Below are 25,654 nucleotides of genomic sequence, written 5' to 3'. Positions count from 1 at the left end.
CCTTCCTTCTGCATTTCAGGGAGAGCTATGAGCAAGCCATCTCCCTGGTATGCAGAGAGGTAAAATATTTGCAGACACGTACAAGGCCTCCTCGGGTCAGAGATGGTGGGGGAGGAGAGAGAGAAGATACAAAAAGCCTTGGAGAAGTCGGGGCCTTGCCTTTTTCCCCTGGGGCCTCGTGTGCAGGGTAGCATTGTTAAAAAGCGGTCCTTCCATCTGAAATAAACCTTTTTTTATTCCTTCCACTGCTTTGGCATTCTTGGGAAGAATACCTGCATATGTTATACCTTACATTTCCAACCTAAATGACTCGATGATTCATCTACCACATTCCAGTTAACCACAATAAATACCAATATATCTTCCAAATATATAAACATTTCACTGTTTCAGATACTGATTACCTATATTTACCATCTGAAAATCATCCCAGCAGTTACTGTCAACAGACAGATCATGCAGCCATCCGACTGGGCACTCTCATAGGACTGCAGAAAAAGACTCGTCCTTTAGTGGGCTTCATCCCAACACTTGTATTTCCCAGCCTGCTGGCAATTCTCCACAACACTTTTTTTGTTGGTGATTAAACTTCACCAACCATACTCTAGGATGAATCATGTGGATCTATTTCTCTGTGATTTGAATGTCTGTTTCTCATCTGAGTATAAATGTTACCCTGCTTGCTAAATTCAGGAGAAAATAAACAGTACCATAAAACATACAGCCTTCTTCCAGGATATGTCTTAAAAAACAGGTACTAGAACACCTGACAACACTACTGAACTGACTGACTCGGTTTGGACTGTCCCTTACTTGCAGTTCAAAATGGGCAAACATTGACTCCTGTGCAACAATGACAGACTCCTCAAGATTATCAAAAGACAACTTTGCTTTGATATCAACAAACTGGAAAGAAAACTCCTTTATCCCTTTCATCCAGTTTTCAGAAGGCTTCAAAGCACAACCATCATAAAACACCCAGTTCCCTAGTCAGCTCATTTGGGTACTTCTGACCTTAATCAGTGATATTAGTTTTTCCTTCTGTGAAAAGAACCCTCACTCCTTCTTCTATATAATATTTCACAAAGTACTCTTCTCTAAGTACTCAAAGTCACTGTCTTTGCTCTATTTCTGTCATTAAATATCAACTATATAAAGGTATTTAAACTTGGATATTACCTATTACTACTGTTCAACAAAGTCTTCACTGTATGTACACCCGTCAGCATGTGCTTACTTTTACTTCAACTCTTTCTTTGTTCTTTCCTATTATGCTATATTTACCTTTAGATTTTATCCTAAAAGATTTCAGTTGCAAAGGTAAAAATTGGCCCTTACTTCATCTTTAACTAAAGAGGGTACAGCATTATTTGAGGCTCTTAGTGAGAGTCCAGGAAACGGGAAAATCCTGTTTCCCATAAGAAGGTGGGGAAGAGCACTCCACAAGCTGCACTTGAGGTGTAACTGAGGTGCAATTCTTTCCTCCCCACACCCTGTTTTTTTTTTAGTATTTGATCAGAGGTTGGAGTACTAAATTATAGTCACAAAGTTAACTGCTTTACATGACTCTGTATATATGTGTTTGACATGACACCAATTAGAAGATTAGAATACCTAATAAAAAATAAAATACTCAAGTATTTTTTCAAGTACTCAATTGATAAATCATATTCAACCATATATTAGGAATGACAACCACACAGTCACAATATATAAATCTGCAGGAAGACAGAAAGAAAAAAACACTGTACTGTATATACCAGAGAACTCCAGTCAGTATTTAAAAATAAAGCAAGCCATATGTTGGTTTGCAATTTATAGGAAAATTCTTTTGTTTCCACAAAAGGATCAGGTGGCAGTACTAAGTTTTATCTAGGAAATACAGCCACAGACTGCAATGTTTGTGGTTTTTCAGAAAATAGTAACCCTCAAATTATAACGTCTGTGGTTATAACTACTACAATCTACTTCTGAAGTCAGACATGGTTAAAGTCTGCATGCAGTGAACTATGCCTTTTCCAGACTTCGCAAGCATATTAAAAAATAAACTCATCTAATGGCAGGGGTCCCTTTCCACTCAGTGCTACTAAGTTGTGCCATTCCTCACACACTCAAGATTACACAACATTTTCATTTAAAGTGTCTCCATAAACACTGGCCACACTAATGTTTCTGCAAGAAGGTGGAAAAACCAAGAAGAAAGTGAAACTGGAAATAATGGTTGGCTATCCTCTCGAGAGAAGTGTAAGCAAACACTCCCACTGAAAGGCGAACAATATGTAAAGGCAGTAGAAATTGGAGATGTGCTTTGAAGAGCGAGTTCTTCTCCAGCACATCATTTGATTATTGACTGACTATTTGGGCAGGAATCAAGATACAGAGAAAAAACTCAACAACTTCTTGTATGAATCCACTAGATATTGGACATGAAGAGCAATGTTACAATAGTCCAAGCCTGTTGCTGAAAAAATACCTTTTCTTCTTCCAAAGATTAACACTCTCCCACCCCATCAAAATACTACAAAGTCTAAAAAAGTTGTTCCTGGAATTACATTATAAAATATGTAATTTTTCTGGGTATTTCAGAAACAGAATAAATGGAGTATTTCAAGCTGACTCCTCCATCAGCTTCTACAACCCTTGTAAAAGATGGAACAAATAACAAATGGACAAAGAGACACTGATAAACTATTTTGTATTCACTTAACTGGTAATGCCCTCAAATCTCTGTATATCATAGATGCAAAGAGAAGGAAATTAAATTAATACTGTATGTCACATGGAAATCCTCCCAAGTCAAAAAGCATCACAGAAGAAGGGCAAGCAATGCCAATATCATGAATATTTTATGGGTAAAAGTTGGTTTTCTGGTAACAAATACTATAAATATAGTGACTAATGATGAGAAAGAGACTACAAACCCTGAAGCAGAGACAAAAAGTAGTTTATAGACTATTTAACAATGAAAGAGTGATGGAGTAAAGGGATGGAAAGTTATAACTATAATTATGGTAGTATTTTGAAAGGAAAACCTATAATTAGGACAGAAAAAAAGATGCATTAATAAAAATATAGGAAAAGTGGGAGCTTGGATGAAAACTGTACCTATGTTTTTAGATATGATATGTCATCTCCTACACATTTGATGCTTAAATACCCAACACCCTGTAAACAATTATATTTACAATTAGATCTGAAACAAAACTACTGTGTACAACAAACAAAAAAAATTAAGACAAATAAGTAGATACACAATATGAAATTAATTCACAGATTTCAAAATCAGGAAAGGGGCATGAACTTCCAAGCCATGTTCTCTATTTTTTTAAGACAATGAGTCTGTGGGGGCAATAAACAAAATTTCATAGTTTTGACACCTAAAAAATGATATGACAGGAAATCTATCTGCAAAAGTAGTTTCATTGGAAAATAAAAAGTCAAGACAAATGTACAGTCCTCATATATTTTATTTTTTCCCTTATATTATCCACCAAAATATTCCATATATACTTACTGATTTGATGCAGGGAAAAAAGAGAAGTGTTTTTTACACATTATAGGGCTAAGAAAGGGCCATTCTGCAATCTGACTGAAAGCTGGAGTGGGAAATAACTTCATAGAAAAACTTTTTTACTTATTAGTTCTTACAACCTTCTCAACCTTTCTCAATGAGGGAAAATATTTAGACAAATAATAATTTTCAAGAAAAATTTGACAGTTAATTTTAGCACTAGCAGAAAAGGAACAAACCCCGGTTCTTTAGGTATAACAATGGCTTCGTGTTTTCACTTACATATCTTTTATTCCCTTACATATTACTGGGTGTGGAAATCCTTAAAATCTTCAATACAATTGATTCAGGCTTGCCAAAACTATCAAGAGAAGCACTCCCTCAAGCAGATGAGCATAAGAACCAAAAAGGTTTTAGTAATGTAGCAGGTAAGGAGTCATTCATCCTTTAAGATTAAGCACCAGGTGTTCTAGACATTTTGCTTTTACCTTCTAAGCAATGGCATATACTGGTAGTCATAAATTCTCAAAAAACATTAAACATATTTTAAAGAATATTTTTTTCAACTACCTGTGTGTTTACCATTAAAATTTTATTAATACATTCCAAGTTCATAAATTCCAAATTTATTTTTCCGCTAAAAACACCACCACCTGAACCTTCAGAAGTGTGAACGTATTCAATTGTCTTTAACGCTTAGAGATTTACTCAGCATAGACTTTGGGAAGTTCACGTCTTTTTTTCCCTTTTTTTCATAGGCCTTTTAGTTAACTTTTCTTGCAGAAATATTTTTTCCTTGTATATCTCAGTATATCTCAGTTGTGGCTTGGCTGGATGTAACACCGCAGCCTCAGTTTTCCTGAAGTACTTTCCCATTGGTAAGATCATTTTGCCTTAGTGCTTTTGCTCATGTCCAAGAGGAAGCAGAGTTTATGTTAGTTCTTTTAATAAATTAAAGGCTCTTTTTTTTCCCCTAAATATTTGCAGCCTTCAGAACACTTGAGTCTCTAATGGATCTGCTGTGTGGATTATGGCAATGATGAACTCAGGCTCTTTTCCCCCTGAGAATTAGGGTAAACTACACTAGATTATCTTCAGTATTTTAAATTCAAGCCTTCAGGAAATGACAAAGGTGATTCTTTGCTTCAACTGCCTTAGTAGAATTATTAATTTCAAGCTATGAGATAGACTTAAATTTCTAGGGCTCACCCTGCAGCTGCCAGCTTTCATTTTACTTTTAATGAATTTATTTTAAAACAAATATAGTGGTGCTTTAGTTTCTTTTGTTAATTCTCTCCCCCACCACCATCAATTTTACCTCCTTTATGTAACTGAGTATTTAGCTTTGTAAAATGATAACAACTGCCATGCAGAGAGCTCTGTGCATTACAGCTATGGGAGGTACAGCTACTCTGCACTGTCCACAAATTATAAATACAATATAGCATCCTTCTACTTTATTCAAAATTGTATGGATCTCATCTTCCTATATCCCCAAAGAATTTTTGGATTTTAGCTTTTTCAAAGAGTAAAAAAAAAGTAAAGTAGATGACAATAGAGAGCATTGTCCATTGTTTTTTCACTGAAGTTTATAGTTGTATCTCAGGAGCTTCCCTGAAATTTTGAATTCTGTGGGGAAATGTTTCTGCCTCAGTCAAACTACCTTTTATACTTTTTCCTTATCTAGAGGATATCCACTGTTTATTCAAATAAGTGTTCTAGAAAAAAACATCCTATTGGAAGAATTTCCCCAGGTATTCCTCTCAACACTGACAACTACCACACATATCAAACTCTCTTTGCAGAGAAGTTGCCACTGTAAAAAACACAATACATTGTATGGAAAACAGAAAACACACTACTGGAGACATGCCAGGCTACATCTGCCCTGCTGAATAGATGAGTTCCTAATCTGTAATGAGTTTCCAATGTGTTGGAAAAGGATCATGAGGTTCCTGTGCAAAAGAACATTATCTTTAATTAAAAGACTACTCATTTCTATCAAGGAGAGCTTATTCCTCCTGATTTAAAATGCAAGCCCACCTTTAACAAACCTAAGAATAGTCTTCTAAATTAAAAAAAAAAGAAAATAAACCACCAAATAACTCTTTAATAAAAGCATAAAGCACCTGAATAGCACGTGTATAAAACCTGAAGATGCTGCCAGTCTCAGGGAAAAGGAAAGTAATCTGGACTTTTAATACCTTCCAGCCTCACGAGAGTGCTCTAAAAAAATTTTACCATTTCCCTGGTTATGTAAAATATCTCATTTATCCCTTCAGACCTGAAAGGCTTCAAAAATAATACCTTCAACTTAATTAAAAATCCTATGTCTCTAAGTAAAGAGCACAAGTCACTGAAACAGTCAAAGTTTTCATGAGAACAAATGCAATATTCATGTTACTCTAATCCTTTAATTTCTTAAAGAAAAAAAAAAAGAAGGGGGTATGTCAAGGTTGTTCCATCAAGTTGAAATATTAACTCAGTATGTCTTAGTTCCTACTTTCACTGTAAATTTATCTTTATTCTGCTTTTTCATATTTGGTAAAAAAATATTTGATATTCATCATGATTTAGTTATTAAACTGTCTCCAAGTCCCCAGAATTTTCTCTGGTAATGTTCAATTAAGAAAATAAATCTTGTGTGGAAGTAGCATCTCCTTATCTGCAGACTTGACCTCCATCTGACTAAGGACAAACACTTCTTTTAGGACAATGTTTTGTCAAGCATGAATATCTAACAAGTAGAAGTAATCTGCATAAACTTCCAGATTTGCTTGTTCTCCTTCCTGGTCACTCTGCAATAACACCAAAAAAAAAAAGTCTAAAAAAATGCCTGTATCGTCCCTGCAAGGTAGATTCATCTTTTCTTCTTTTAAATACATTATTTAAAAGATGAAGGGAAATTTCACTACCTAATTCTGCACAAGTGTGATCTTGAAAGATTTATTGCTCTTATGCTAAAATTGCCTGACCTAAGAAATGCTACCTACCATATTTAATGTGGGGTTTTTGTCCTTTTGCTTTCTCATACAGAACCATATAACTTCCAGTGACTGTTTTTAAAAACTGGTGAAAAAAAACAAAATATTTTATTTTATAAAGGAAATTAGTGGATAGTAAATTACTTCTTTAGAACAAAGAATCAAAACTCCTAATCATGTTTTTCTGGTCTAGGAAGTAAAGGAGAAGCCAACAAATTAATTCCATTATAACACAGATTTTTATTTTCCCTTGCGTTCGTAACTTAAATGTTCTGCAGATACACAATGGTGTTGTAGTTTTTAAAATATGTCTTCTATCAACTCTTGCTCCATGCATATGACAGTGCCATTTTCTTTAGTGGGTTTGCACCTCAAAGAAAATAATAAAATTTTGAATGTTTTCAAATTTTTCCATTAATTATTCCTAGAGTTAATTATGAGCACTGTGACTGAAAGCCATCCTGCAGAAGACTATACTGACCCTTTGTGATCTTTCAATGTCACAGACTTAACAGTATTAGCAAAGGAAAAGTCTTTAATAATATGCTTAATTTCTTTGGTTTAGTTCAAATCAGTAAAGGAAATCTCTTCGGATTAATTTACAGTAAAATAAAATTTTAATCTAGGTTTCTATGACAATTACTTGTGTGATACAAGACAGAGAAGTCAACATAAAAATATCTTTTCTTTCTCACACAGATTATTTCCCCTGGTGATAAACTGAAGATAAACTAAAAGAAGAGACACTTTATTAAAAACAAGTCATGCTTCCCTTTCCTAGTGTAAATTTCCAAAATCATGGCTTAGTCAGAAAATTCTCTCGAAATAAAAATACTTCTCTTAAACCTCTTTTTATATGTCTGATACCATAAAGATTATTTTGCACGTTCACTTAGATTCAATAGCACTAAGTTGTTGCATTAGTTGGTACTAAACATAATGACAGTATGGGGTGACAATATTGAAGTAGGAACCATAAAGAATTACACAGCAGAGCATAAAGAATTAAATGAGGTATAATTTTATATTTCATTGTCTAAAATGTTAGACAACTGCAAGAGAGTCAAGAATGCACTTACAGCTCCAGAAAGAGAAATCTTATAGAAAACAAAATATAAGAGTGTAACTTCATATATACTATACATTTATGTGAAAGAATTCTGGAAATTTTAAGAAAAATCTGCCTTTTTCCCTAATTAAAAATAGGTTAGGTATTTGAAAAATGAACCTAACTCAAAGGAGAAACTGTTTTTAATTATTTTTTAATTTATTTTACTTTTTTTAATTACAACTGAATAAGAGAAAGTATTCCTGTTACAATCAAAGTCATCAGAGCTATTCAGTATTAAAAGAAATGGAACTAATGATGCTATTAACGACACAAGACTACATAAAGCACAAGATATTTACAGGACAACTAATCCCAACATTCTCCAACATTTCCATGTTGCTACATCAACATAGTCTGTGTCTCTCCTGCCCCTGGGACACTTAACATGCTCCCCGAATCCAGAAATATGGAACCCTGGCTGATGTCCTGTACCCAGCTATGGGACTCCTTCACCAAAAAGCTTCAGGATCCATCAAAACCCTTCTCAAGCTTCATTACCAAAGTCACCCTCATGTTAATCTCCTCATGTTCCAGAAAAATCACTGTCTTTTTCTTTACTGTAGTAAAAAACTGCTTTATTGCTCTCCCTTCTATCAACAGGTTCTCTGCACCACTGGTATCAATTCTCACTCTGAAGAGTCAAAATGATTTGTATCTAACTAAACCCCAAGCAATTGTTCTCAGCTTGAATTTATCTTTGAAATCAGTTGTTTACCTTTCTGTCCTAAAGAAGAGTTTGAGTGCCTGAAGGTTTACTGAAAGTCTTAAAAACTGACTTCTTACCACCTGATACCTTTACATTCAAAAAGTAAAATTACTCTATGTGCTGGTTTAAAAGTTAACCAGCAAGGGAAACCAACACAACTCAGAAGAGATATTACAAATCAGAATAACAATTTAATAAAATAATACAATAAGTACAACCACACGGACAAGCAACCGGTCCTAACCCACAAAGCCCAAATGTACAACCCAGTACCCCAGGGCACAAACAAAACGGTGCTCCCTGGGCCCCCCCCCGAGTCCAAAACAAAGGGAGAGGGGAAAAACCTGCTGGTGGGAGAGCTGCTGCAGTCCGGCCAAAAGTGGTGATTGCAGTCCAGCCGAGGGTGGTGGTCTCAGTCCGGCTGAGAGCGGTGAGCTGCAGTCTGACTGAGAGCACTGAGCTGCAGTCCTCCTCTGGATCCCACAAGTGGTGAAAAGGTTCTGAAACTCCAGGTTTATATATTCTCCAGCTCAGGCAGCAATGCTTAGTCCCTCCCTCAGAGCGGGGAATTCCATAAAAGGATGTTAAGTCCTTCCCTCAGAGTGGGGAATTCCATAAAAGGGTGTGAGGTTGCTCAGTCAGGGAATTCCACAAAAGGGCATGAGGACAGGAGCATGGGGGGAGCCACTTCGCAGGCCTCTACTGACAACAGTTTCTGGGAAATGGCATGGAGGGCTATAGAATACACAGTTTTGGGTTACACCCATCCAATGATGAATTGGTCCCAGCTATTCTAACTAGGACACTCTATTTGCATTAGAAATGTAGCAAAACAGATATAATATTGGCATAGCAGCAAAAAACAACTTTTTTGTGCAGCTGATTTTGTAGAGTTAATAATTCTGTTTAACACAGGAAAGGGAAATGGGATCAGTTTCCAAGAACTTAATTTTTAAGTTTGTGTGATATGCTATTTTGCTTCTATTTTACTTCAAATTCTAAACTTTTATTTTGTTTTGTTTGTTTGTTTTTCTTATTCAGGACATAAAATATAGCCATGTCAAATTCCAACATGTAAATGAAACAAAAATTCTTTACAATTCTAATGACTGTAACATTCAAGTATGTCACCAAGAAATCAGTGAATTTACAGGCTGTTCCTCCAAACATTTCCAGCATCAGAGACTTAGAAAATCAACTTTTGGAATAGTAATTTAACTGCTATTGTAACATATTTAATTTGCAATTCCTAAAATTGCTAGAAGCAATGTTGGGAATGTCCCTCCCATTTTGTATTAAGTGACATACAATTATCCCTGTAGAAGCACCTCTCTAATGAGTAACTCTAGAAATTCTGGTTCATTACTGGCTTAGGTTTCCAATTTTTATAACCCTCTCCTTATTTTGTACCTGTTCTATAAGGAACACATGTAACATCTTTACTCTTCCACAGGTATAAAAAGTCACCTAAACGGTTTACAGCACAAATGCCACTCTCTGAGTTGGTTCCTTTTGAAGTCAGGGGGCAAAACCAGGCACTTAGAGGGCATGATTTATCTCATTTCAATCTGTGTGCCTCTAAGTGTCCCAGGAATTTCATTCTTCATGTGTCAGCCTCTCCATACAACAGTCTAGATGAAAATAAACTAAAAAGATTGCTGTGCATTGCAGAGATCGACTATGTGCACTGATGAATGACAAGATGCCAGAAGAAAATCTACCACAACATTTGGAAGACACTGAAATGTAAAAATAAAATACATAAAGCAGGTCCACTGAAAGGGTAAAATATACCAACCTGATTCTGCTTTCTTTGTTCCTCCATGGCTTCCGAAACAGCCTGGGCAATCTTCTCTTTATGACTATCACGTTCTGCTTCCCACATTTTTCTTTCTTCTGCATGAATCTTCTCCATATTCCTCCTCTCCTCCTCTACTGCTTTCAGAACAGCTTCCTGCATGGTTTCTTTCTCAGCCTTTCAAACAAATGAGGCACAATGAGATGACCAACATACCCAACACAAGTGCCTTACTCAAATATATTACCTTCTCCTAATGAGATCTACGAGCTGATAAGATATTGGACATGAGCATTTTCACTTCTCAACTATGAACTTAAATTTGTCTGAAGCAGGTATTACCTCCAGACAATGACTTGTGTAGTTACAGAAAGGAAAAGGAAGTTACAAGTAGAGCTCTTAAATTCCCCTCTACCAAAACTACAGTATCTCATAATTATTTTGCTTAGCACAAAAATCATGCAGCAAAACCCACATAAAAGTAGGTACATCATGGGCCTGCCATGATATTCCTGTGTAGGAGATATTCCTGTTCTTACCTACAAACATCTGAAGTCCCAAAAGTCTTGAGTGTTTTCTGTGGCAAAGTAGCCACACAGATATATCTATCAGCATGATAACTATTGCATATATCTACAAATAAATAATGGTAAGCTGAAGTTCAAAATAAGCAAATATGGGCCAAAACCCCACATTTGCAAACCCCTCAATTTTAATAATCTTACGGGTCATTCCAATGCCCCTTGGAGGTGATTATAGATCTGGGCAAGTGAAGTCAGAAATGGCAAAAGATACCTCCACTTACAAATAAAGTTGTTTCTTGCAATTCACTGGCACTTGATTTTTCACTTAGATTTTTAAAAATATAATATTTTGTTTTTAAAAAACCCTATTAAATGAAGGTATTCTACTATACACATTTTCCTGTAGATGTCAACCATGTAACAAATGTTTCTTGTGTTATCGAATGTTATTCAGAGAGGTGCTCAGTTAGTGTGCATATAACACACATAAAAATATACAGAAAATTCTAATATAGCCTTATGAGCTGCACTAGGTAATATACATCACTAGTTTTCCCAGATCATTACATGCAACTGGATTCTACAACAGTATTAGAAATGAAAGATAGCTTCACATCTACAAGATTACAGTCCTAACACCAATGCACTTACTAATGAAGCAGACAGAAGAAATCATATTTTAAAAACTGAATACTCACTTTTAGTCAAACATCCACTTAAATAAAATAATTGAAAACCTGTTAAAATGTCCCTGTTTTAATGATTTATGAAATAGTTCTCTTCTCATTGAAAACAACCATATTTAGCAAAAGTTAAGTAAGACACGATGTTAATTGTCTTACTAAGATGAACACTTGACCTCCTACCCAGCTCTTCAAATCGAGATGCAATGATGTTGATGTTGAAAGACCACAAAACCAGATATTTCGGTGATGCAATATTGTGACTTCTTGTCATAAACAAGTGAGAGGTTATCCCCCATAGAACTTACACTGACTCTCTGTATCAAGGCATAGGATATAGCAGGTATGTTCATGATTAATGGAATTAGCTTCTCTTAAACACAGATGAGAACGCAGAGTTCGATAAATCTGGTTATGAAATAAAAATGAGTTGTTGAACTTGGCATTTCTAATGACACACGTGGGATCCACATTGCACATCTACTAAATTAACAAGAGATACCTTGGCAGCAGCTGCCACAGCCTCCTTACTTCTTTGTCTTTCTTCATCCAAACATTTGTCCAGCACTTCCTGCAAATGTTACAAAAAATTAAGCTGCAATACACAACAGAGGAGTGGCTTAAAATAACTTCAAACTGTCAAAGTGCTTAAGAAAGTTTTCTCTTCCTGTCAATAAGTGTGACAGGATCATTCCCAATGATCTCCATGGTGCTGATCAGATCGCTCTTTTTTCGTTGTAAACAAAAGCAATACCTTGTGCTTTTGTGACTGCTGCATCAAAGCTTCTTCTATCTTTTCTGATAACACGTCCTTCTCTGCTTCCAGAATGTCAAGAAGTCGCTGATGCTATTGGGAGAAAACATTCATATTACTGTAACCACAATCTGCTACTAAAACAGATGCAAAAAAACTCATCCAAGGTTTCTCAGTTGCTTACAAAATGACTTTCAATGTAGATTCAGTTAAATTACATAAACAGCACTCCTTTAAATGATTTCATGTAAAGAAAAAAAATACAATAATAAGAAATGTTTAGCTTCCTGAATATCTAATATATCCTCTAAGTCTGAAGAGTATTAGGAAAGAAGTCGAAAAAAGCAACACTTACCCAAATGATACAGATGGTTTAAGCAACACCAAACTTTAAATATTTTAAACAGCTGCAGAATTTAAATCACGCTTTTACTACATCTCAGTTATATGTATAGAGAGCAGAAGACAAATGTATTCTTTTCAACCATTTGTGATATCATGAACTTTGAAAACCAGGGAGAAAATGGACACTGAAATAAAGTGACCATGTAGTCTATATCACAACTCACTTATTTGTTTTTTTTCACTATATAAAGTAGAGCATTTGAAAGATACAGGTTCTGTCTGTAAGAGCAAAGTTGTTTTTCAAAACTAAAAATTATTACTGGAAATGATTGATGTTAGGTATTTGTCATGAGAGAATTTCTAGCAAGTCAGTACACTTTTTTACATGTTATTTAAGAGATGATATATCATAACCTTAAAGTACAGCATCATTACACAATAATATTTTACAAGATCACCAAAAGGAAAGTGTTACAGTAGAGTTCTTATTAAAATAAGTGCACATAAAGAACATAAATTTTTTACACAAACACTTATGCAGGCAAATACCCCTTTCACCAGAATTTCTAATAAACAGTCATTTCTGTTCTACAAATTTTATTATTTTTTAATTTTAAGTGTCTCTAATGGCAGTTAGAAATACATTACCAAACTGCACTACTATGTTCTGAAAAATATTTTTTCATTTGAAGAATAGAAAACTTCTAGACTGCTTTATAAAATAAAACACCTATCTGCCTTTCCAGGATAAACATGTAAAGAGGCATTTCCTTGTGAATTTACTTAAAATAGGTCTGAATGTGGCAGACATATTCTAATGGAAAACACCTGTGGAAGGAATAGTGAAAGTCATGGTTCTACTTAATGATGTGTAGCTCACTTTTCTTGTGGACACAGTATTTTCAGACATTACCTTGAACTATCAGAGCACTTACAGAAATTGCTTTTTTCCAGTAATTCAAAGGTGAAAAAATGAATGGATTTTATTACCTGAATGATCTCCACGACTCTTCACTTGACTAACTGCACGAATGTGTTATTTCACAATGACACAATATAAAACAAACACATGCAAATATTTTCTCAGATATATCCACAAAGCTTACTAACGTCAAGTAAAAGACTCAATCTTTATTTGCTTGTCAAGAATCAGCACGGGAGTTTCTAAGGAGAGTTTGTCAGAGAAAATCACCTCTATCCTTAAAGCCCCTTCAAAAGAACAGCAGTCAGCTTGTTCAAGCACAATGAGAGTTTCTCGACTAAGCCTATCAGCCAGATAATTCCAGTTTGACTCTGACCATCAGATTTCTAGGTTCGATATGAAGACTGTAGCCACATTTCAAGTTGCCATAGTGGGCCAGCTACGAGATGTATTTCACAACATTCTCAATGGGACCACAATTTTCAGCTTTTAAACTTCAGGGCAGTTTTAAAGTTTTATTTTACGTGTATATATAAGAAGACATCCAAGCCCATCCTGGAAGTCCTGAAACAATGTAGACATTTGCATTAATACAATATAGAATATTTATACATGGTCAAAGGAGAAAACTAATATTAATCCTCCTTGCTGATAAAAATAGTTTTATGATTACAGCCCTCCATGTCACTGCACAGCAGTTCATTTTTCATAAACTTGTGGGAGACCTACAAACCTGAAAAATGCAGATATTGGGATCAAAACTTTTTATCATACAGACACCTGAAAAATCCTGATCTCCCTTGCTGCAAAGAGAATGCACAACTAAATCACAGAATGGTTTGGGTTGGAAGGGACCCTAAAGCTCCCCCCTGCCATGGGCAGGGACACCTTCCACTAGACCAGGTTGCTTCAAGTCCCATCCAAACTGGCCTTGAATACTTCCAGGGATGGGGCAGCCACAGCTTCTTTGGCCAACTTCTGCCAGTTCTGACCACCCTACAGTAAAGAATCTTTAAAATTCAATATACTGCTTTTGCTTGAGACTTCTAACTACAAAAAAGTTGTGCAGTAAGTAAACAATTAGCATAAAAATGAAGGCTGCTGTGACTGTATTGTGATTAGTTTGACTGAGCAAGGCTCTCCTATCCCCTTGGTAGATTAGATCTATATGGTATTACATTTGGAGATCTGTGGAATTCACTGACATTCAGTAAGAACTTTATTAAGAATTGTATCTGTTTATAAAAACGCTAGTTCATATTTTTCAAGATAATAGAGGTAAGTACTCATGAGCATATTTAGAGTGCTTTCAAAAGAACAGTTAATGACTTCGGCCATAATTCAATGCAATTTACTTTACATTAAATAGCATCCCTACTTCTCATGGAAATACAAAATTTAGAATTTCACAACTGTTAAGTCTCTTGTGAAAAGCTCGGCATGTCCTTTCCTATTATAATATAAATGCTTATTCATGTGGAATAATCCTCCCATAGATGATTGCCTTCATATCTGAACTTCCAAAAGTTCATGTATCATCTCAAATATTGCAACAGCTGTCCATAAAAGCTCGTAAAGCAAAATCTCTTTTATTAGACCTACACAAATACTCGGGAGAACTGTTTATTCGGCTTCAGAATCTCTATTTGGTCAGTTTTGCTTTTCAGAGAGAAGTATACCTTAAGCTATTAAATTATATAAATTAGATGAAAAAATAAGTAACCAGAAACAGAGAAAATGGAATAAAATATTGCACAAACTGCTCCTCCCTGAAACAGGTCTTGAGTCCAGAAAGCCTATATGGCACAGACTTTGCAGTCTATGCCATTCTGCATGTAATTAATATGCTTCCATTCTGCATGTAATTAATATGCAATTTAATTACTTATCAAGCACTTTTTTCCCAAGGTACTATGCCCCACAGTTTTATCAGCCTTCATAGGGAACCACAGAATCTCCCTGAAAGTTGTGTTTACAAAAATGATGTAAAGCAAGCTTGGTGGTATTATTAACCCATGTTCTAGAAAAGGAGGCACCTCAATGTATCTGAATTCCTCATTACAAAGCACAGTTCTTTCAAAGCCATGTTCATGGATCTTGGTTATGTATATCACTTGAGCAGGAAATCTGGGGAATTATGGACAGTAAAGGTTTCTGTGCCTTCCCTCTTCTGACAACAATGAGAGAAATTTTAGTATTTCTGTAAAATGACAGCAGTTTGACAGACTTAGAAAAAAGCAGTAATTCTAGGAAATGATTAATGAAGGTATGAACAGAATTCCAAGCTCTTAGTTTAAATGTCTCTGCATAGCAAATTATTGTAGCCCGTCCGGAACTATTCTTTAATTAGGGCAACCAGCTTTGCTTTCAGATTTTAAAGTAATCAATATACCCTCCAAGAAGAAGTTACTATACCACAGAATCATGTGGTAGGTTACATTTTTAGATGTAAGAAGAATGACTTTGGAGTCTGGGACTTAATGGCCACAATGAACTTTATATACAGTCAGTGTTTCCTCAGTTGGTTTTTCAGATGACTTTCATCAAAGGTTGAAGGTTAAAAACAAACAGAAGGTGACAGTTTCACTTCAGCACTTACACATTTGAGACCTTTCAAGTGCCTTTGTATTTCTAGCTAACAGGCATAGGATGTTTTAGGTTCATTTACTTCGTTTGTAGATTTTTGTTGAACTATAGTAAAGGCCTCTTAACCATAGAAACCATTGCTGAATTAAAGATCGTACACACCGAATTAAATGCCTACAGCTAAGCAGACTTATCTCATAATCCCCTCCTCTTCTCATCACTAATTAAAGCCATAGGAATGATGTGAGATGGACCAATCTCATTCAGCATTTCCAGTTTCCACAGGTAAGAATTATGAACATGTTCCTCTCTCCGTTAGACAGTATTAAAGGAATAAAGGAAGAGCTTTGAGACTTTAAGTACCACTCTGAGCTACATATACACTGAATTTTGATTCCCAAGCATTGCAGAGGCCACTTTCTCTTAGGCTTATCTGGGCATCCACATTGGAGGTCTTCTGGTAATTGTGCCTGGATAGGCACAATTGACAAATGTGTCAAGAGAATATTGTCTATGCTTCAAAATGTAAACCTAACAAAAGCTTTAAAGAAAGATTGATCTGCCTCCTGTAAGTAGAATAATGAGTTCATCAGACCTAACAGTCCTATGAAAAATATCCAAGTCTCTTCCAGGTTTCCTATGAAAGTTGTGATGAGGACCTACTCATGGAGCCTTCCATTTTGAAAAAAGCACCTAACCTGTGTAGATTGTCAGACACTGTCCACAAAGTTTATAAATGGAAGGGTTTATAAATGGAATTGAGGGTTTTCTTTATCAATCAACAAACCAAGAACCAGAAAGCAGGTAAAAAAAAATTCTAAAAATGGAAACTGATGAAAAGTTATGGCTACAGATGAAAAATAAAAAAACGTCCTGAACTGGAAATATGATGCACAAATCAGCATGAGACCAAAATAAATCTCAGTGAAAACTCCAGAGCAACAAGAAAGTTTTCATCCAGTGCAATTTTGCAAGGCTGCACATTCCCACTGTTGTCTGTAAGGCCCAGTAGACAGTGGAATATTATGTAGAGATAGTCAGAGAGATGTAAAAAACCTTTAGCTTAGGTACAAAAAATTGTATAGTTCTTTAATGCATGACTTTACCTGATTTCCATAGCATAGTACTCTTATTCTTCTTTCTTAAAAAGCTATGTTACCTCCTTTTATCCCTTAGTCAGGGAGTATAGGGTTAAGAGTGCAAAATTCTGAGTTGTAAAAAATTCTGAAGAGCAAATTCTACTGGGACATCATGACCCGGTGAGACATAGGAGATTTCCAAAAAAAAAAAAAAAAAAGAAGAAAAACCCCAAACTTTTCTAAAAACTGGTATTCCAAAGTGGAGAGAAATACTAGTGTTTCTAACCTACTCTCTGGAAAGTAGCATGAGAGGGTCAAGAAGAGTCTAGTAAAAATTAACTTAAAACAAAAGGCATTCAAAAATAGGTTATAATGTTTTCCTCCCTGCAAGAAGTTCTCTAGGCAATGGTTCCAAATGAAAACCGTTTGATGTAGATTCAAATATAAATACAGAGGTCCTGTGGTTTTTCTTGATTCCTGTAAAAAAGAAATCAAAAAAATCTTTCTTTTTTTTTCCTGGAATGTGAGTCACAGAAGACATTGTAAACAGATTTAATCACAATAGCAAGTAGTCAGTCTATTTTGTTATTTTTATATATTCAATTTATTTCTGAAGAATCGTGACATTTTTCTTTCAGGTATCACAAAGTATATATTTTAAGAACTCATGGAGTGAATGAAATAATGCATGAGATGAGCTGTTTTACAAGTACAATGCTGCATTAAAGCTATTAATACTAAATTCTAATTTAGTACAGTTATAATTCCTTCCATATCTCTATTAATCCTAAACTACAAATTAAAAGTTAAACAGAAAACAGGGTGCCTTGTATGAACTGAAATGCTTTCTTAAAATATAGTCTCTGGGTCCTGTACTGTTTCATTTAAAAAGAAATGTGTATAGGATTTCATCCACAAACAAGGATACATTTTGCTAAAATAATGGGCATCCAATTTATGTTTCTGCTGATTGGTTCCTTCTCAGTATTGAGTAAATCACCATGCATGGATCACCAAATTCTGCATGGATAAAATCATTTTTTTAGCTGCTATTCATAGCTTATAGTAGTCAGTTAGATAATAATTCAAAAACAAACCAGCAAAAACATCACAGAACAACCAGAGTTAATATGAATATCCTTATACTAAACAGGACCAAAATATCTTGCACTATTTGTAGTATCACTGCAACAAATTAATGGTGTTTCCCTCTTTCACAGATCTTTCATCTAAGGAAACAATTTTCACACACTAATGAAATGACACTTGGAACCTTCTTCAAATGACATCATGACAAAAAACAGTATGTTGGGACATTGATGTGTCCAATTCACCCTCAGTGAATGACCAGTTTTTCTTGTCAAAAATATCTACTGAACTTTTAAATCTAATGAAACTGCACTGCAGTAGTTTTATAGAAAAAAAACAGGCATAATCTCATCTCCAGTATTTTATTTTTTTTTGGTACCTTCATTACATATGAACATAGAACCATCCCCGTCCCTCAAGACGTGGGAAAAATTATCTTCAGAAAAGTTTAGCAGATGTTTCATCACTTCATTCACCAGCAGGAATAACAAACCACTGGATGGGGCTTTTTAAGAACTCACCAATTCAAATACGTTCACCTATTTTAACAAAGTCCTACTTTTATTTCTGTCGCTCATGAAGGAACCTAACAGCAGGAAGAAATAACACAGGTCATGGGAAACAGTATTATCGGTGTGAGAGGAAGGTGATGCAACAAAAACACGCAGTTAGAGCATTATGATGTTGCAATGTTATCAAAATATTCCCGCTTCTACATCCTATCCAAAATATTATCCTGAGGAAAAAAAGGTGACCTTATTTAAACATTAATAGTAACTTTCTGCTCCTCTAAAAAGACTGGCTACATTTAGCAGCATATTCTTTTATACCGCACCTTTTCTTCCCCACTGCTAAACTCTGTCTAAGTCAAATGACAAGATCTGGTAAGTGTAACTGGTTTCTTACACTGTCCTCACTATCTGTGGCATCTGAGTGTTTGGCAGTGCAAGGTGGAAAATCTGCCTGAAGAATTCCAACATCTGTTACATATTTCCACTTCCTCAAATTATAACTTATTACTGCATGGTTGAACTGTATCTTTTTGCCAGTTTGAGGTCCAAGGGGCCAACAAAGCAGCAAAGCTGAGAGAAAGCTCAAGAATCAGCAAAACATTATTAAACCAGAGAAGTTAAAACAGTAGTGAACATAAAGAAAAATTATAATAACAGTAAAAAAATAATTAAGAATATACTTGTACTCAGGGTTCCACTCAGCATCATAAAGAGAGTGTGTAAACTGTGCAATTTGAGGTACATCAGAGGTTGAAACTAAGCTCAAAACATTTTGCTGCGTAAGTGCTTCATTGTTTTTATAAATAAAGTAAGAAGCTATATAAAGGCATCTAATATTGAAAATACTTTTTTTGGAAAGAGTACACAGTAATAGAGACTATTAAAAAATCCACAAACTTTGAGGTCCTGAGGATACAGAGATAAGGAACTTCATAAGAATATGAAGAAGAATAAAAAGTATCAACTACTCCTTCTATTTTGTTATCTAATTCATTTCACAGCCTGTATGACTTCTCACCAAATTGGTCCATCTATTAGGAAACTTAAAGCAAAGGAACTCCTACAATACAAGCAATATAAACAGTAAAATGTTCAGTAATGGAAGACAGCAAAACAGAAGAAAAACAATTTTTTTTTTTTCAAAAACAGTTGACAGAAAAATAGTTGAGGAGAAAAATCATACTAATATTACTTAGCTGTTCAGTATTGACAAGAGCTGATGGTTTACATTCAAAACAAGTAATGAAGGCTTCAGGGTAGCTAGTTATATAAGCAAAAGACAGAGAGGGGAGAAAAAAAATCACTCTAAAGAGCTATTCTCAAGTGCAACTTGACAAATCCAAGAAAGCAAATGCAATTTCCAAATAAGATTTTTGGTCAAGACTGAAAGTATCCTTGGCTGAGTTAACAGGGCAAAGGGACTGCAGAATCATCCTCCAACTAGCATGTGATAATGGGCATACTGAAATGAAGTTAAAGGACCCTGTTAAGGGTTTACATTTTTTTTTTTTTTTTTTAAATAGAGGCCTTTTTGGACCTCAGCAATGTGATTTTTACTTTGGGAGGTAAATACTGAGCAATACCGGATACAAAGTCAACACATATGCAAGGAAAACACAGAGCAAAGATACATCAGATTTTTTATTTCAATTCTCTCTATATACGAATGTACATTGAGGTATTATGAATTTAGGAATAAATTACTCAAATTGGGAACAGGATTCTAATAAATAATACATAATCAGGAACTACCAGAGAAGTTCTGAGAAAGTGTAACTTTGCTCTTGGTAGAAGAGCAGCAGACTTGGAAAGACACATCTTGATGAATTATGTGGAAGTGACTGATGAAAATGTAACAGGAATGACTGATAGGAGGTACTTGGTTTTGAAGGGAATGAATAAACAGATATTTCCACAGCAGCAAACTATGAGATTTCTGAGAACTGAGAGGAAATGTCCAAAGAAGGCGACATGGTAAGTACTCTCAAGAATTTCCAAACCTATCATAGTTGGCATTAATGAACCAGAAAGGTTATGCCCACCACAGTCCTCATTTTTTCAGTCTGCAAGTCTGGATTTACTACTCTCACTGTAAAAATTGGCTAATGTCTCCTAAAAGTGCAAATATTCATAATTCTCTAAGAATCCAGTTTGGATATGCTCCCTTCAAGATCAGGCATTAAATAGATTCCACAATTACTACCTACAGATGGGAAAAATACAGAATCTCTTTTGTTTACAAGAGGACAAATAAAAAAATCCAAGTTCATAAAATAAGGATTATTATAGACACATGCTGCACATTATGAGTAGATATAAAAACAATATTTGAAATCATAGAAAATTATACCTCCTGACTAGGGAACTAAGTTGAATGAAATAAACATTTTCCCTGGCATACAAACAATCACTTGCTATATAAGAAAATCACTTTTTACATTTTACATTTTAGAAATTTTGGGGGGACATAGTGGTAGTTTTTGCAAAAAGTTATGCAAAACACACCAAAATGCGTCATTCAAATACTGGTACCTATCACATTCCAGCAGCTCATGACTATTGTCACTCCAGTTTTCTGCTTGTCCTCAAGCAGTTCTTGAAAGTATGATAAACTTTAAAAAACTGAGTTCCAGCAAATGGAACTTCTATTCTGACTGACCTTTCAGCAAATTGTTTTCAAATTGAAGATAAACCAGTACTTCTCTAAGTGTGCCGCAAAAAAAGGACAAAAAATTTCATGCACCATCCAACAGATTTTGAACTACTATTTGTCATACAAATGACAGCCAGCTTCATGAGAGTGTGGAAAAGAATTAAAGACATGGGGGTAACTACTTATCTTAAATGCTGCATCTACAAACCCAGGATTTGTTTCACAGCATAACATAAAATCATCACAAAAAATACCAATGTGCAAAAGTGTAGAGGAAGCATTTAACTGAGTTCCTGAGTACTTTCCTTTTTGTGTGACACTCCCAGTACTGTTCTGTCTCAGCATTTACACTCCTTTGGCTTCTTAAACCACAGAAAAGAATTCAGCACATAATATACACATATGCTCTATACTCTATACAGAGGAAAACTGCAGGCCACACATCCTGAAGGCAAAACCTTAAGGGTTAACCAAGAAGAAAAAAAGCAGCTCAGCCCAAGAAAGGATGTAACTGAACTACAGAATTAAATACTTCTGGTCTTTGTCTTTCCTCATTCTTCTTTTATATGGATCAAAATGGAAAATATGAGACCAACATAACTAAGGACCACAGTAAAATATATCCCCCTTAACTATATTCAAGCATGAAAACACTACACAGAATGTCCATTTGTACTTCTGATTAGTATTGTTTAGTCAGGAAGACATAGAGGAAATCAGGAATATTGTCAAGTCATAACTTAAGATGGAAATGTGTGCTCTGAGACTCACTTCACATATATTTTAATCCCTCTCCATTGAAGAACTCCTGTTTCACACTGTTTAGAAGACAGTAAGGAAAGAGACCATCAAGAAAAGTGCAAGATAAATAAAGGGAAAATGATTAATCATAACTGTGATTTTGTGCAGGTATTTAATGCTTTATTTTACTTTAATACACAGATCATTGACTGCTTTAAGAAGAATAAAAAAATCTATATCAAAATCTACCTTCATATAGTCCCATTTTTAACATCATCTACTTTTAATAGTGAGAGAAATTTCTGAGTATTAAAAAACAATGAAAAAGTTTTATGATTGTGTTTTTCAGCATGTATTTTCACATAGCACGTGAGTTAAACCACAAAATCAAAGTTGGTGTTATTTTCAGAAGGCAACATCAAATGTTTGTCTCAGAAAAAAAATAAGGATGAAATTTGTGACTTCCCAATTTGTAATAAACTCATATGGGTTTTCCAATGACATTTTTTGATATCCTCAAAAGCTAGAAATGTAAAACTGACATGCACAGCTTTCCTAAAAATTCAGTGTATGACATTAATTTTTGGCACAGAGGAGAAGAGTTCTCTTGTCCTATTCATTGATTAAGGATATTAGGACACTAGAGCCCTTGAATAAGTCACAAGAATGCCTGGTTTGCTTTTTCAAATGTTGGCATCATAGAATCACCAAATGGCCTCGGTTGGAAGGAACCTTAGAGATCATCCATTTCCAACGCCCCTGCCATGGGCAAGGACACCTTCCACTATCCCAGGTTGCTCAGAGCCACATCCAACCCGCCCTTGGGCACTTTCAGGGATGGGGCAGCCACAGCTTCTCTGGGCAACCTGTGCCAGGGCCTCACCACCCTCACAGGGAAGAATTTCTTCCTGATATCCAATCCAAACCTGCTCTCTGGCAGTTTGAAGCCATTCCTCTTTGTCCTTGAAAAGGACCTTTACAGGCCCTTGGAAATAGTCTCTCTCCATCTTTCCTGTGGGTTCCCTTCAGGTCGTGGAAGGCCACCATTAGGTCACCCCAAAGGCTTCTCTTCTCCAGGTTGAACAATCCCAGTTCTCTCAGCCTTTCCTCACAGCAGAGCTGCTCCATCCCTCTGATCATCTTGGTGCCTTCTCTGCACTCGCTCCAGCAGCTCCATGTCCTTGCTGTGCTGGGCCCCCACAGTTGGAGGCAGCACTGTAGGGGGGTCTCCCCAGAGGAGGGCAGAGGAGCAGAATCCCCCCCTGCCCTGCTGCCCACGCTGCTTTTGATATAAGAGTGTATTTCCTTGAAAAAAACAGCAGCCCTGGAGATTGTTCCCTGGGAAGCATCCATTCCAGTGATCATCATTCATAATGTTACCTGTAATTAGCCAGTGTGCTGCCAAGCCTCACACATAACAATCCCAGATGAATTGCAGGTATTTGTCCTGCAGGAAACTGGAATAGAACCACAGAACCAGGTCTTTCACTTTTCCCTGTCATGGAAAACATGGCCTTGTACACTGAACGTATTGGTTGGATGGTACCTCTCTAGGCAGGATTTTAACCTGCATCCCCACCACAGGCACGACACCCTGATAAAATAAATCTTCAAAAATCAGAAACTTCAATTAACTCCAACAAGAGTTTAAAGACAAGAGGAGAAAAACAGCCTTTCCTCCTTCTCAAAGACACTTTTGGGAGGGAGAGGTATGGGAATTTAGGGAGAAAATGAGATTAGGAAGAAGCATGAGAAAGGATTTATCAAATGAGATAAAACAGCAGGAAATTTAAAAGGAATGGGAAATGAGGACAAAAAACTGTGTGGGTTGACAAAGTTTTACATGGGCCTTAAACTTGGAAGGCAAAATACTGCTTGTAAGGCAAGAGTATTAGAAGGGAACAAAAAAAAATGTGATGTTTGCTTAGAGAAGATACTTGCAGTGTGTGACTTCTGCTCCACCAAAAAATATTGTTTACAGTGATACAAATATTCATAACTCTCCATGTAAAGGTGGCTATGCATGTACAATCCCATAACAGAATATTAAGCTATTTGGTGTGTAAACATTAGCAGTAATGTCATCAATCTCAAATCACCTAACAAAGTGATTTGAACAAAAAGAAATGTTAAACAAGTACCAAAACATACAATTAAGAATAGATGTATTCAAAAAGAATAAAACCATACTACCCATTTCTCAGATTTCTTCCAATAAAGATTTATGAGTGAACAAAATTTGCCAGTATAAATCCCACTTACCTGATAGTTCTACCACTGGTACCCACACTTGTCTATTTGATTAGGCTTCAAAATCCCAGTCTCATGTAACAATTAAATGTGAAAAACCTTAAATTAGTTGAACGAGAAATGACGTGGAAGTTTGCGAACAAAATTTAAACATATTCTGAGATTCAAAGGGGTGTTAAATGTCAACATGACGTGAACTGGACACTCTGTTATGTCATAACTACTCTCCCATCCTAAGACCACAACAGTTCCTTTACATTGCTGGGTTCTCCCCAGGTAAATCTGAACCTCTTGTACATGTTTACACATTTCTGTGGCTCTTTTGGGTTTTGATGCAAATGTAACAGATCACGGGCGCAAATTTTTCCTCAATCTATATGTGCACTCTCAAAAGTCTTCCTATGACACTTCCAGATTTCATGAGATTCACAGCTTTTTAACACTCAGAAAGTGATATCAAGCCAGTAAATGATATGTTCATTTCAATAACACAAAACATTTTCCTAAAATTAATTTTTACTTGCTTTTAAGGCATAGCATTTAATAACTGTAATTCTGTGCAATAAACTCCTCATTCATGATGGAGTAGATTTCCCCAGATTATTACATCTTTCCTTAAAACAGTTTACACAGATGTTTTTATATTTAATACACGCTTGCATTAAAATTGGTATGGTCAGAACAGTTGAATGGTCTTAAAACACTTTTGGAAATGGTGGAGTGCTTCAAGTGGACTTTTGATGCATTTAGATCTGATATATTCCAAGAAAATAGAAAAAAATTTTATCTTTTGTATTTTTAGCTGAACTGTTGCTAACAGTACTTAAAAAGTAACTGTGAACTGCAGTGTAAACAACTTCAGGGTGCTATTAGAATATTAGTTTTTTCTTTCTTTTAAACTTCTATACTAGTGGTCATTATTATTTTGATTCAAGAGCTGTACTTAAGTCAAACCAAGATCCTACTGATAACAAAACAGGTTTACACTGTTCAGATACTCAACAGCAATTGATGTGATTTCAAATACTTGCTATGCAGTGTATTTTTACTCAAGTCATGGTAAGTGAACCAATTTACACCTACTATATATATGGAATATAGTATTTCTGGATATTATATAATTCCTCATAGCTAGTTTTTTTATTTTTTAGATAAGATTTCTATGAAATAAAAATAGGGGTGGAGACAACAGATGTTTGTGTCTATCACCAAAGGACTATCAAAAAATTCGAATCAAAAATTCCTACAAATCCCATACAATTAAATCCTGCATTTTAACTACATAAATTAAAAATGACTGCATGGTTTCTCTGAGACTACAGAAAATGGCAGCTGTTAAAGGAGTAAGTATTAAGTCGATCTGAGACTTTTTCTCAGTGTTAAAAATTTTTGAATCTGCTCTAAGC

At 35.4% G+C, this 25,654-nt stretch overlaps 1 protein-coding gene across 3 annotated transcripts in view; it reads right to left on the bottom strand.

Annotated features, from left to right (window-relative positions):
• The window catches only part of CCDC91 (coiled-coil domain containing 91), a 118,328-nt gene that overhangs the window by 29,767 nt on the left and 62,907 nt on the right, over window positions 1–25,654 (bottom strand). For all 3 annotated transcript variants that reach the window (XR_003531938.1, XM_027669178.1, XM_027669179.1), the window contains exons 9-11: window positions 12,072–12,164; window positions 11,820–11,888; window positions 10,111–10,287 (exon numbers count right to left, since the gene is read on the bottom strand). Coding sequence is in view for 2 of the 3 variants with exons in the window: in XM_027669178.1 (XP_027524979.1) it covers window positions 10,111–10,287; window positions 11,820–11,888; window positions 12,072–12,164 (339 nt within the window). In the remaining variant the exon portion in view is untranslated. The remainder of the gene's footprint in view (window positions 1–10,110; window positions 10,288–11,819; window positions 11,889–12,071; window positions 12,165–25,654) is intronic.

The sequence above is a fragment of the Corapipo altera genome, unplaced genomic scaffold (assembly GCF_003945725.1).
Source record: "Corapipo altera isolate COAL_440 unplaced genomic scaffold, ASM394572v1 319, whole genome shotgun sequence".
Classification (NCBI taxonomy): domain Eukaryota; kingdom Metazoa; phylum Chordata; class Aves; order Passeriformes; family Pipridae; genus Corapipo; species Corapipo altera.
Note: the sequence above shows the minus strand (reverse complement) of the source record. Positions and strands in the feature narration are given on the sequence as shown.